Source organism: Coregonus lavaretus (assembly GCF_964263955.1).
Source record: "Coregonus lavaretus genome assembly, chromosome: 24".
Taxonomy (NCBI): domain Eukaryota; kingdom Metazoa; phylum Chordata; class Actinopteri; order Salmoniformes; family Salmonidae; genus Coregonus; species Coregonus lavaretus.
In genome coordinates this window covers 7,058,934-7,070,729 of record NC_140011.1, presented here as the reverse complement: position 1 = coordinate 7,070,729, position 11,796 = coordinate 7,058,934, and the positions used below count along the sequence as shown (strand labels likewise).

At 42.9% G+C, this 11,796-nt stretch overlaps 1 protein-coding gene across 1 annotated transcript; it reads left to right on the top strand.

The window, feature by feature from the left end:
- Positions 1–2,197: 2,197 nt before the first annotated feature.
- On the top strand, positions 2,198–4,887 carry LOC311099444 (interleukin-1 beta-like). Its single transcript, XM_084140128.1, has 7 exons — positions 2,198–2,286; positions 2,409–2,444; positions 3,257–3,311; positions 3,594–3,816; positions 4,084–4,269; positions 4,410–4,546; positions 4,674–4,887. The coding sequence occupies exons 2-7, from the start codon at positions 2,413–2,415 to the stop codon at positions 4,884–4,886; spliced, it is 846 nt and encodes a 281-aa protein (XP_083996254.1). The 5' UTR covers positions 2,198–2,286; positions 2,409–2,412; the 3' UTR covers position 4,887.
- The last annotated feature ends 6,909 nt before the right edge of the window (positions 4,888–11,796 follow it).

Sequence of the window (11,796 nt, the reverse complement as noted above, 5' to 3'; positions counted from 1 at the left end):
AGTTAAACTGCCGTACTGAAGCGCTGCAAAATCTGGACCCCTACAAATCAGCTGGGCTAGACAATCTGGACCCTTTCTTTCTAAAACTAGCCGCCGAAATTGTCGCAACCCCTATTACTAGTCTGTTCAACCTCTCTTTCATAACGTCTGAGATCCCCAGAGATTGGAAAGCTGCCGCGGTCATCCCCCTCTTCAAAGGGGGTGACACTCTAGATCCAAACTGCTACAGACCTATATCCATCCTGCCCTGCCTTTCGAAAGTATTCGAAAGCCAAGTTAACAAACAGATCATCGACCATTTCGAATACCACCGTACCTTCTCCGCTATGCAATCCGGTTTCCGAGCTGGTCACGGGTGCACTTCAGCCACGCTCAAGGTCCTAAACGATATTATAACCACGATTGATAATAGACAGTACTGTGCAGCCGTCTTCATCGACCTGGCCAAGGCTTTCGACTCTGTCAACCACCGCATTCTTATTGGCAGACTAAATAGCCTTGGTTTCTCAAATGACTGCCTCGCCTGGTTCACCAACTACTTCTCAGATAGAGTTCAGTGTGTCAAATCGGAGGGCCTGTTGTCTGGACCTATGGCAGTCTCTATGGGGGTGCCACAGGGTTCAATTCTTGGGCCGACACTTTTCTCCGTGTATATCAATGATGTCGCTCTTGCTGCTGGTGACTCTCAGATCCACCTCTACGCAGACGACACCATTTTGTATACATCTGGCCCTTCATTGGACACTGTGTTAACAAACCTCCAAACGAGCTTCAATGCCATACAACAATCCTTCAGTAGCCTTCAACTGCTCTTAAACACTAGTAAAACTAAATGCATGCTTTTCAATCGAACGCTGCTAGCACCCGCCCACCCGACTAGAATCACCACTCTCGACGGGTCTGACCTAGAGTATGTGGACAACTACAAATATCTAGGTGTCTGGTTAGACTGTAAACTCAACTTCCAGACTCACATAAAGAATCTCCAATCCAAAGTTAAATCTAGAATCGGCTTCCTATTTCGCAACAAAGCCTCCTTCACTCATGCTGCCAAACATGCCCTCGTAAAACTGACTATCCTACCGATCCTTGACTTCGGCGATGTCATTTACAAAATAGCCTCCAACACTCTACTCAGCAAATTGGATGTAGTCTATCACAGTGCCATCCGTTTTGTCTCCAAAGCCCCATACACTACCCACCACTGTGACCTGTACGCTCTTGTTGGCTGGTCCTCACTACATGTTCGTCGTCAAACCCACTGGCTCCAGGCCATCTATAAATCACTGCTAGGCAAATCCCCGCCTTATCTTAGCTCATTGGTCACCATAGCAGCACCCACCCGTAGTCTGCGCTCCAGCAGGTATATCTCACTGGTCATTCCCAAAGCCAACACCTCCTTTGGCCACCATTCCTTCCAGTTCTCTGCTGCCAATGACTGGAACGAATTGCAAAAATCTCTGAAGCTGGAGACTCTTATCTCCCTCAATAACTTTAAGCATCAGTTGTCAGAGCACCTTACCGATCACTGCACCTGTACACAGCCCATCTGAAATTAGCCCACCCAACTACCTCATCCCTATATTGTTATTTATTTTGCTCTTTTGCACCCCAGTATCTCTATTTGCACATCATCTCTTGCACATCTAGCATTCCAGTGTTAATACTATTGTAATTATTCTGCACTATAGCCTATTTATTGCCTTACCTCCATAACTTGCTACATTTTCACACACTGTATATATATTTTCTGTTGTATTTCTGACTTTATGTTTTTTTTTTACCCCATATGTAACTCTGTGTTGTTTTTATTGCACTACTTTGCTTTATCTTGGCCAGGTCGCAGTTGTAAATGAGAACCTGTTCTCAACTGGCTTACCTGGTTAAATAAAGGTGAAATAAAAAAATTAAAATAAAAAATAAAAATAAATACTGTAGGAGCAGTCGAAACAGTGCTTCTAGACCCGGACCCTGGCGGCTTGGATGAAACTCTGAAAGTGCGTTGACTTTTCCGACCACGTTAAGCGCAAGTGCGGGAGTTTCCCAGGTTCTAGACACGGGTAGTCTATGGCCGTGTCCGAGAGGATCAACCCCGCACTGTATCATGGGTGAAATTGTGACTCACTGACTGATCTACAAATTAGAATGAGTTTTTTATAGATCAGTCACTTCGCAGTCGCTTGCAGTCCATTTGACGCTCTCGTCCACCGCCTATATAAATCGTGCGCCTTAGCACATGTGACGCCAGTTTCACACTTAAAATCCGACAGACAACTCTCTGTAAAGGTGGGCTATTTAGAAAAACGTAGTTAACTTTTTTAAATGCATTTTTTAAATATAGAAAATTGATTTAAAGTATTGTATGGTCATCTCAAATGACAGTGATTTTTGTTCTCATTTTGTCTCAGAATCATGGACTTCGATTTGGCTGATGCTCTGCCGAGGTAGGCTGTCTCTGAATTGTTTTCTGAGGAATACTGAATCAATTGCCGTTCTTACAGTATGTGTTTTGTAAATATATAGCCTACAGTAAAATATCCTAATTGAAGATGACACAAATAAATAATAACCTGAAAGTGGAAATATGCTATTGCTACATGTTTGGACTTTTAAATTAATGATATATAGCCATTGATTCTTGCAGAATATGGTCCTCTGTAGCTCAGCTGGTAGAGCACGGCGCTTGTAACGCCAAGGTAGTGGGTTCGATCCCCGGGACCACCCATACACAAAAATGTATGCACGCATGACTGTAAGTCGCTTTGGATAAAAGCGTCTGCTAAATGGCATATTATTATTATAATATAACTGAATCGTGAGCTTCGTTCAACTGTCTAACCCCTTCAGAACCCAAAATATAGGCATGTTTTACTCCATTGTTTGTAAACAATGTAATTGTAAACAAAGTGTATAGCCTCAACGTGGTTCAAACTATAATTTTGATATCGTGGATGGGCAGTCCTTGCATCCATAGCTCTGTCTATGAATTTGAGGTTGGTTACATTTATCCAGCCGCATCCCTCAGCTATTTACCTAAACAGTGGCGGGGTCTTGCCTTTGTTATTGTTTTAACAGCAGATTGCCTATTTCCAATTTGCTGACATATACGCAGTTTGCACGAACCTTTTCTATCTAGTTATTTTAAACTTTTTTAGAAATTGTTAGACCCACCTCAATATAAAAAGTGCTTGTTTATCTGAGCTTGAAGAGGAAGATGAGATTTTAGGCTAACACCTTTTTTTTTTTTCCTCTGCAGCTCATATTCGGAGAGTATGGAGTTTGATACCGAATACCGCCTGCCTGATGCGAAGGTAAGACATTTTGTTTACCTTGTATAAAAAAGTATGGCTAGCGCCACAAGGATTAGGATACACTAGTTGTAGACTTTAGACAGAGCATCACAGACGTAGGTTGAGTATGCTCTTACATAAAGACGACCAATAAGATACTCTTTGTGTTATTAAATTGCCTTAATAGTGATGGCATGTTCAATAGAAATAAATTGTAGTGATTTTTTTTTCTTGACAGAAAACGTTTTTTAAAATTATTTTTTACTTCATGGACTCTCATTCTGATTACTTGTATGTGTATAGAGTGGACCACAGATGGAGTGCTGTGGGCTGCACACAGGCCTGAGCCTCGACCTGGAGGTTATCCATCAGCCTGGGGTAGGCATGAGAGAGGTGGCTCACCTGGTGATAGCGCTGCACAGGATGAAAAACCCCTTCCAGAAGTCCGACTCCACACAAACTCCCCTGGGCATGGAGTGCACCGACGAACAGTTTTGCAGCATCATCATGGACAACCTGGTGGAAGGTGCATAGGCTGCCGTGCCGTTCCATTTCAATTTAGTCAAGTCGGGAACTAAACTGAAGTTCCATTTCCACATTTTCCACATAATATGAATGAAATTGACCCCTGACCCTGGACTCTATACTCTTTGATTATACTCTACTGCGTTTCAGTTATTTTAGGCCCAGTTCACTAAACAATTCATTTGATTGACGGTCCTTGTCCTGTCTCCCGCCTTTCTCCACCCTTCTGTTTTCCCCTCCACTGCCCCTTCCCTCCTCCTCTGTGTAGAGTGTGTGATGGTCTCAAACCAGAAGCCAGTGGGAGCAGTGACCCAAAAGGCTACGGGGACCTTCGAGCGGATGGGCTGCCCCAAGCAGTATACCCTGTGTGACGGTCACCAGAAGAGCCTGATGTACTGTCCCAAAACCATGAAGCTGCAGGCCGTCACAATGAAGGGAGGCAACAACCGGAGAGGTAGGCTAACTGTCAAAACTACACCGCAAGCACATTGCAAGCATTCCGTAAGCCTTGTTTTTGGCAGCCTTTACCAAAATCGGCAAATGGTCATAGATGAGCGTTAAAAATGACCTTTTAACTCTCTCTCTCATTCTCAGCGAGGTTCAACCTCTCTAGGTATAGTAATATCTGCACCACCATCAATAAGGCTCTACCAGTTGTCTTGGGGATTAACAACTGGAACCTGTCCTGCTCCAAGCAGACAGGCAGCGAAACCCCTGTCCTACAGTTGGAGGTCGGTCTCTCTCTTACTCCCTCACTTACATTTCTCACTCAAACCCACACACACTTACCTCACCGCATCATCCTAATCCTTTTCTCCATCCTCCCACACACTCTCTCTCTCGCTCTCTCTCACTCAGTGCTGTGAGGACCAGTTAACAACCATCAGCGCTCAGGAAGACACAGTTCGCTTCCTCTTCTACAAGAGAATCACTGGCATCTCCCTGACCACCTTTGAGTCGGCCATGTACCCGGGCTGGTTCATCAGCACCTCACTGGAGCCAAGCCAGCCCATAGAGCTGTGTCAGAAACAGGACGTCGGAAAGCTCACCACCTTCATGGTCAACAACTAAACACACACAATCTGTCCCCACAGTGTATGTACCACGTACAACCAGAGCGAGAGAGTGCAGGGTGAATCTGAGAAGATAATAATATAATAATAATATGCCATTTAGCAGACGCTTTTATCCAAAGCGACTTACAGTCATGCGTGCATACATTTTTGTGTACGGGTGATCCCGGGGATCAAACCCACTACCTTGGCGCTAAAAGCACCGTGCTCTACCAGCTGAGCTACAGAGGACCATAGACCGACTGATATCAGTTGAATGTTGAATTGATAGAGCTGTGCTTTTCTCAAACTCAAACAGCATTACTTTGTATGGTAACTAATGAAGAGGTAACAACACATCTGCCACGCTGATCCTCAACACGGGGGCCCATCAGGGGTGCGTGCTCTGTCCCTCCTGTACTCCCTATTCCCCCTCAAGAGACTGAAAATATTTGGCATGGGTCCTCAGATCCTCAAAGTTCTACAGCTGCACCATCGAGAGCTTCCTGATTGGTTGCATCACTGCCTAGTATGGCAACTACTTGGCCTCCGACCGCAAGGCACTACAGAGGGTAGTGTGTACGGCCCAGTACATCACTGGGGCCAAGCTTCCTGCCATCCAGGACCTCTATACCAAGCGGTGTCAGAGGAAGGCCCTCTTTTACGCAGCTGCTACTCTCTGTTTATTATCTATGCATAGCCACTTTAACTCTACCTACATGGGCATATTACCTCGACTAACCTGTGGCCCTGCACATTGACTCTGTACCGGTACCCCCTGTATATAGCCTCGCTACTGTTATTTTACTGCTGCTCTTTAATAATTTGTTATGTTATTTTTTAGTTATCTATTTTTTACTTAACACTTTTTTTTCTTAAAACTGCATTGTTGGTTAAGGGCTTGTAAGTATTTAACTGTAAGGTCTACCAGTTGTATTCGGCTCCTTCCTTATACCACCGCCAATGTTTATTGAAAGTGGTTTGGTTGTAGTGAGGGTGCATGACCAGCAGATGGTGCTGTGTGTTTATTATCTTCTGCAGTATTGTGTTTTACCTCAGAAGCCGAACTCTCTCTCAAAAGGACAACTCCACGCAAAAGCGATCTTTTGGTGTTTGTTTCATTAGTCCATTGTTGATACCGGCAGTATTTCTGTATTTTTTTAGTTATCTTAAACTTTGCTGATATGCAAAAAAATGTTGGACTATATCAACAATAGACTATTGAAACAAATACCAAAATATCATTTTTGGGTAGAGTTTTTCTTCAACTCTTTCAGGGAAGGCCCAGTTGGAACTGATTACTCTGTAGGCTAGTGACAGGCTCAAGAAGACCTTGCTTCGCAACATTTTAGCCACAGATGTAAATGCTCAGTGTTATATTAGGGGCGGCAGGTAGCTTAGTGGTTAAGAGCGTTGTGCCAGTAACCGTAAGGTCGCTGGGGTGAAAAATCTGTCGATGTGCCCTTGAGCAAGTCACTTAACCGTAATTGCTCCTGTAAGTCGCTCTGGATAAGAGCGTCTGCTAAATGACCAAAATTTTGTATTTTTTATTTTATATAAAAAAAGTACATTAATATTGAATTCTTTATCTTATGGCTACAGTTCCAAGTGCTAAGTATAATATGTATACATTACAGTAGAGTAGAATTGTTAATAGTTCTACAAGCAGTTCTCATTTGTTTTTATTTCTTCTACTTTCTGTACCGTCTTGGGTAATATATCCACAGAATTTTCCTTCCTCATGATGCCATCTATTTTGTGAAGTGCACCAGTCCCTCCTGCAGCAAAGCACCCCCACAGCATGATGCTGCCACCCCCGTGCTTCACGGTTGGGATGGTGTTCTTCGGCTTGCAAGCGTCCCCCTTTTTCCTCCAAACATAACGATGGTCATTATGGCCAAACAGTTCTATTTTTGTTTCATCAGACCAGAGGACATTTCTCCAAAAAGTACGATCTTTGTCCCCATGTGCAGTTGAAAACCGTAGTCTGGCTTTTTTATGGCGGTTTTGGAGCAGTGGCTTCCTCCTTGCTGAGCGGCCTTTCAGGTTATGTCGATATAGGACTCGTTTTACTGTGGATATAGATACTTTTGTACCTGTTTCCTCCAGCATCTTCACAAGGTCCTTTGCTGTTGTTCTGGGATTGATTTGCACTTTTCGCATCAAAGTACGTCCATCTCTAGGAGACAGAACGCGTCTCCTTCTTGAGCGGTATGACGGCTGCGTGGTCCCATGGGGTTTATACTTGCGTACTATTGTTTGTACAGATGAACGTGGTACCTTCAGGCATTTGGAAATGTCTCCCAAGAATGAACCAGACTTTTGGAGGTCTACCATTTTTTTTTCTGAGGTCTTGGCTGATTTCTTTTGATTTTCCCATGATGTCAAGCAAAGAGGCACTGAGTTTGAAGGTAGGCCTTGAAATACATCCACAGGTACACCTCCAATTGACTCAAATTATGTCAATTAGCCTATCAGAAGCTTCTAAAGCCACGACATCATTTTCTGGAATTTTCCAAGCTGTTTAAAGGCACAGTCAACATAGTGTATGTAAACGTCTGACCCACTGGAATTGTGATACAGTGAAATAATCTGTATGTAAACAATTGTTGGAAAAATTACTTGTGTCATGCACAAAGTAGATGTCCTAACCGACTTGCCAAAACTAGTTTGTTAACAAGAAATTTGTGGAGTGGTTGAAAAACGAGTTTTAATGACTCCAACCTAAGTGTATGTAAACTTCCGACTTCAACTGTACCTACCCCACCCCTCTTTCTCTGTTCATCAAATGGCAGGTGAATTGTTTTTTTCCATGTTTGTCTATGTTTGACCTTTCACTGTAGTTTTTCACAGCTTTTGTACAGTAAATAAATGAAGTGGGCATGGAAAACATGAGTGAGTGCACTGCAGAGGGAAATCCCTGTGTAACCCTCCCCATGAGTTCGAGCAGTGTGATATCACTGAAATGGCATGATACCTCACCTTCCACCACGCTGAGTGAAAACAAGTGGGAGGAAGCAATGCTAGCTGAAAGTCGTGTGGGCTACATTTAGAAATGAGGGATCCTCTTTTGGCTACAGTTTTAAATGTTTTGGGTCTGTGTATATTGGCAGTACTGTCAGTGAGGGTATCGGTTAGCCCAACCTAAATCCTGTGTTGGAAGTATATTAGGGACGTGAGGGGAAAACCAAAAGGGTTAGGCTATATGTAATTTGATACAGCCCTGACCAAAAGTGTTCAGAATAATGTTTTCAGCCTTGGCAGACATAGAAGAATAGCACAGTGATGGGTGTGTGTGCAGCTATCAAACAGTCATTGAGTTTTCCACAGGGCCTCTCCTTGTGCAATGCAGTGGGTCACCACTTCTAGCCCCCTCTGAGTTCCCTGAGTTAAATGGGCGGCGCACAATTGGTCCGGCGTCGTCCGAGGTAGGGGAGGGTTTGGCCGGCAGGGATGTGGATTCGTTTCCCACGGGAGGCCAGTATGAAAAAAATAAATAAAAACATGTATGCATTCACTAACTGTAAGTCGCTCTGGATAAGAGCGTCTGCTAAATGACTAAAATGTAAATGTAAATGTAATGTAATATGAAGCCAGGGACAAGTCATTTTTGAATATGTCTGTCTGTTTGTACTCTGACTGAATTATCTGCTTCAAATCAGTGAATAGGATATTTTATTTTTGTATTTCCTATTAGAAAGTGAATCATTACTTTTCATTGTCTAACATTGCAGATGTCATTTTTATTTGACGTATTTATTTACATTTAAGTCATTTAGCAGACGCTCTTATCCAGAGCGACTCACAGTTAGTGAGTGCATACATAATTTTTTATACTGGCCCCCCATGGGAATCGAACCCACAACCCTGGCGTTGCAAACGCCATGCTCCACCAACTGAGCTACATCCCTGTCGGTCATTCCCTCCCCTACCCTGGACGACTCTGAGCCAACTGTGCGCCGCCCCATTTATCGACAGTGAAATTGTGACCTCTAGTGCTCTTTAGTTTTTTTTCTATAAGAACGTCAGCCAATCATCACTTTTCTAATATTACAAATAATGTAGTTTTTATCTCATAAGCTAACATTGTACATAAACACCTAACATCAACTAATATGTAACACACTTTGTCTTTGTCTTTGAAAAGGAAATATTGTAGTTTTTCAATGATTCAATCATTGTTTTACACGTACACTGCCGGTCAAAAGTTTTAGAACACCTACTCATCAAAACGATGAAATAACACATATGGAATCATGTAGTAACCAAAAAATAGTTTAACAAATCAAAATATGTTTTATATTTGAGATTCTTCAAATAGCCACCCTTTGCCTTGATGACAGCTTTGCACACTCTTGGCATTCTCTTAACAGGCTTCATGAGGTAGTCACCTGGAATGCATTTCAATTAACAGGTGTGCCTTCTTAAAAGTACATTTGTGGAATTTCTTTCCTTAATGCATTTGAGCCAATCAGTTGTGTTGTGACAAGGTAGGGGGGGGGGGGGGGGGTATACAGATGATAGACCTATTTGGTAAAAGACCAAGTCCATATTATGGCAAGAACAGCTCAAATAAGCAAAGAGAAATGACAGTCCATCATTACTTTAAGACATGAAGGTCAGTCAATATGGAACATTTCAAGAACTTTTAACGTTTCTTCTAGTGCAGTCTCAAAAACCATCAAGCGCTATGATGGAACTGGCTCTCATGAGGACCGCCACAGGAATGGAAGAGCCAGAGTTACCTCTGCTGCAGAGGATAAGTTCATTAGAGTTACCAACCTCAGAAATTGCAGCCCAAATAAATGCTTCACAGAGTTCAAGTAACAGACACATCTCAAAATCAACTGTTCATAGGGGACTGTGTGAATCAGGCCTTCATGGTCGAATTGCTGCAAAGAAACCACTACCAAAGGACACCAAAAAGAAGAAGAGACTTTCTTGGGCCAAGAAACACGAGCAATGGACATTAGACCAGTGGAAATTTGTCCTTTGGTCTGGAGTACAAATTTGAGATTTTTGGTTCCAACCGCCGTGTCTTTGTGAAACGCGGTGTGGGTGAACGGATGATCTCTGCATATGTATTTCCCACCGTAAAGCATGGAGGAGGTGCTTTGCTGGTGACACTGTGATTTATTTCGAATTCAAGGCACACTTAACCAGCATGGCTACCACAGCATTCTGCAGCGATACGCCATCCCATCTGGTTTGGGCTTAGTGGGACTATCATTTGTTTTTCAACAGGACAATGACCCAACACAACTCCAGGCTGTGTAAGGGCTATTATACCAAGAAGGAGAGTGATGGAGTGCTGCATCAGATGACCTGGCCTCCACAATCCACAATCCCCCGACCTCAACCCAATTGAGATGGTTTGGGATGAGTCGGACCGCAGAGTGAAGGAAAAGCAGCCAACAAGTGCTCAGCATATGTGGGAACTCCTTCAGACTGTTGGAAAAGCATTCCAGGTGAAGCTGGTTGAGAGAAAGCCAAGAGTGTCCAAAGCTGTCATCAAGGCAAAGGGTGGCTATTTGAAGAATCTCAAATATAAAATATAATATATAATTTATATAAAATATATTTGATTAACACCTTTTTGGTTACTACATGATTCAATATGTGTTATCTCATAGTTTTGATGTCTTCACTAATATTCTACAATGTAGAAAATAGTAAAAATAAAGAAAAACCCTTGAATGAGTAGGTGTTCTAAAACTTTTGACCGGTAGTGTATATTTTTTAATATTTCAATGGTTATATTATGTATTTTACTGTATGTTGGAAATAAAGTTAATATATTCAATTCAATGCATTTGGAAGTTGTTGTGGAGCTGTGAGAGCAGAACAGACAATAACATGAGGATGGACGGTCTACCTGAAACTCTCAACACCTATCTAAGGTAGGGGAGAGTGGGGTAAGTTGAGTGTTTTTTTTTTGCATTCAGCATCACTCCGTCAAGGGAAATATAGTATTCTTTCTGACAAAGATATCTACATATGGTGCATTTGGAAAGTATTCAGACCCCTTGACCCGCTGGTCACTCTAACAGAGCTCCAGAATTCCTCTGTGGAGATGGGATAACCTTCCAGAAGGCAACCATCTCTGCAGCACTCCACCAATCAGGCCTTCATGGTACAGTGGCCAGACGGAAGCCACTCCTCAGTAAAAGGCACGACAGTCCGCTTGGAGTTTGCCAAAAGGCACCTAAAGGACTCACAGACCATGAGAAACAGGATTCTCTGGTCTGATGAAACCAAGATTGAACTCTTTGGCCTGAATGCCAAGCTTCACGTCTGGAGAAAACCTGGCACCATCCCTACGGTGAAGCACGGTGGTGGCAGCATGCTTTGGGGATGTTTTTCAGCGGCAGGGACTACGACACTAGTCAGGATCGAGGGAAAAATGAACGGAGCAAAGTACACAGAGATCCTTGATGAAAACCTGCTCCAGAGCTCTCAGACTGGGGCGAAGGTTCACCTTCCAACAGGACAACAACCCTAAGCACACAGCCAAGACAATGCAGTAGTGGCTTCGGGACAAGTCTCTGAATGTCCTTGATTGGCCCAGCCAGAGTCCGGAATTGAACCAGATCGAACATCTCTGGAGTGACCTGAAGATAGCTGTGCAGCGATGCTCCCCATCCAACCTGACAGAGTTAGAGATGATCTGCAGAGAAGAATGGGAGAAACTCCCCAAACACAAACGTTTTTTATTTTTTAAACATTTGCAAACATGTCTAAAAACCTGTTTTTGCTTTGTAATTATGAGGTATTGTGTGTAGATTGATGAGGAGAAAAAAACAATTTTAATCAATTTTATAATAAGGCTGTAACGTAACAAAATGTGGAAAAGTAAAGAGGTTTGAATACTTTTCAAATGCACTGCATATTTCAGGATGTTGTGTATCCCTGGAAATAATGAGAATTCA

What these genes read in the sequence shown, in the direction of transcription:
- LOC311099444 (XM_084140128.1), top strand. Translation starts at nt 2,413, where the DNA reads ATGGACTTCGATTTGGCTGATGCTCTGCCGAG. An exon ending in ACCGCCTGCCTGATGCGAAG is followed by an intron (nt 3,312 to 3,593) that starts GTAAGACATTTT and finishes GTATGTGTATAG; the next exon opens with AGTGGACCACAGATGGAGTG. An exon ending in GGGAGGCAACAACCGGAGAG is followed by an intron (nt 4,270 to 4,409) that starts GTAGGCTAACTG and finishes TCTCATTCTCAG; the next exon opens with CGAGGTTCAACCTCTCTAGG.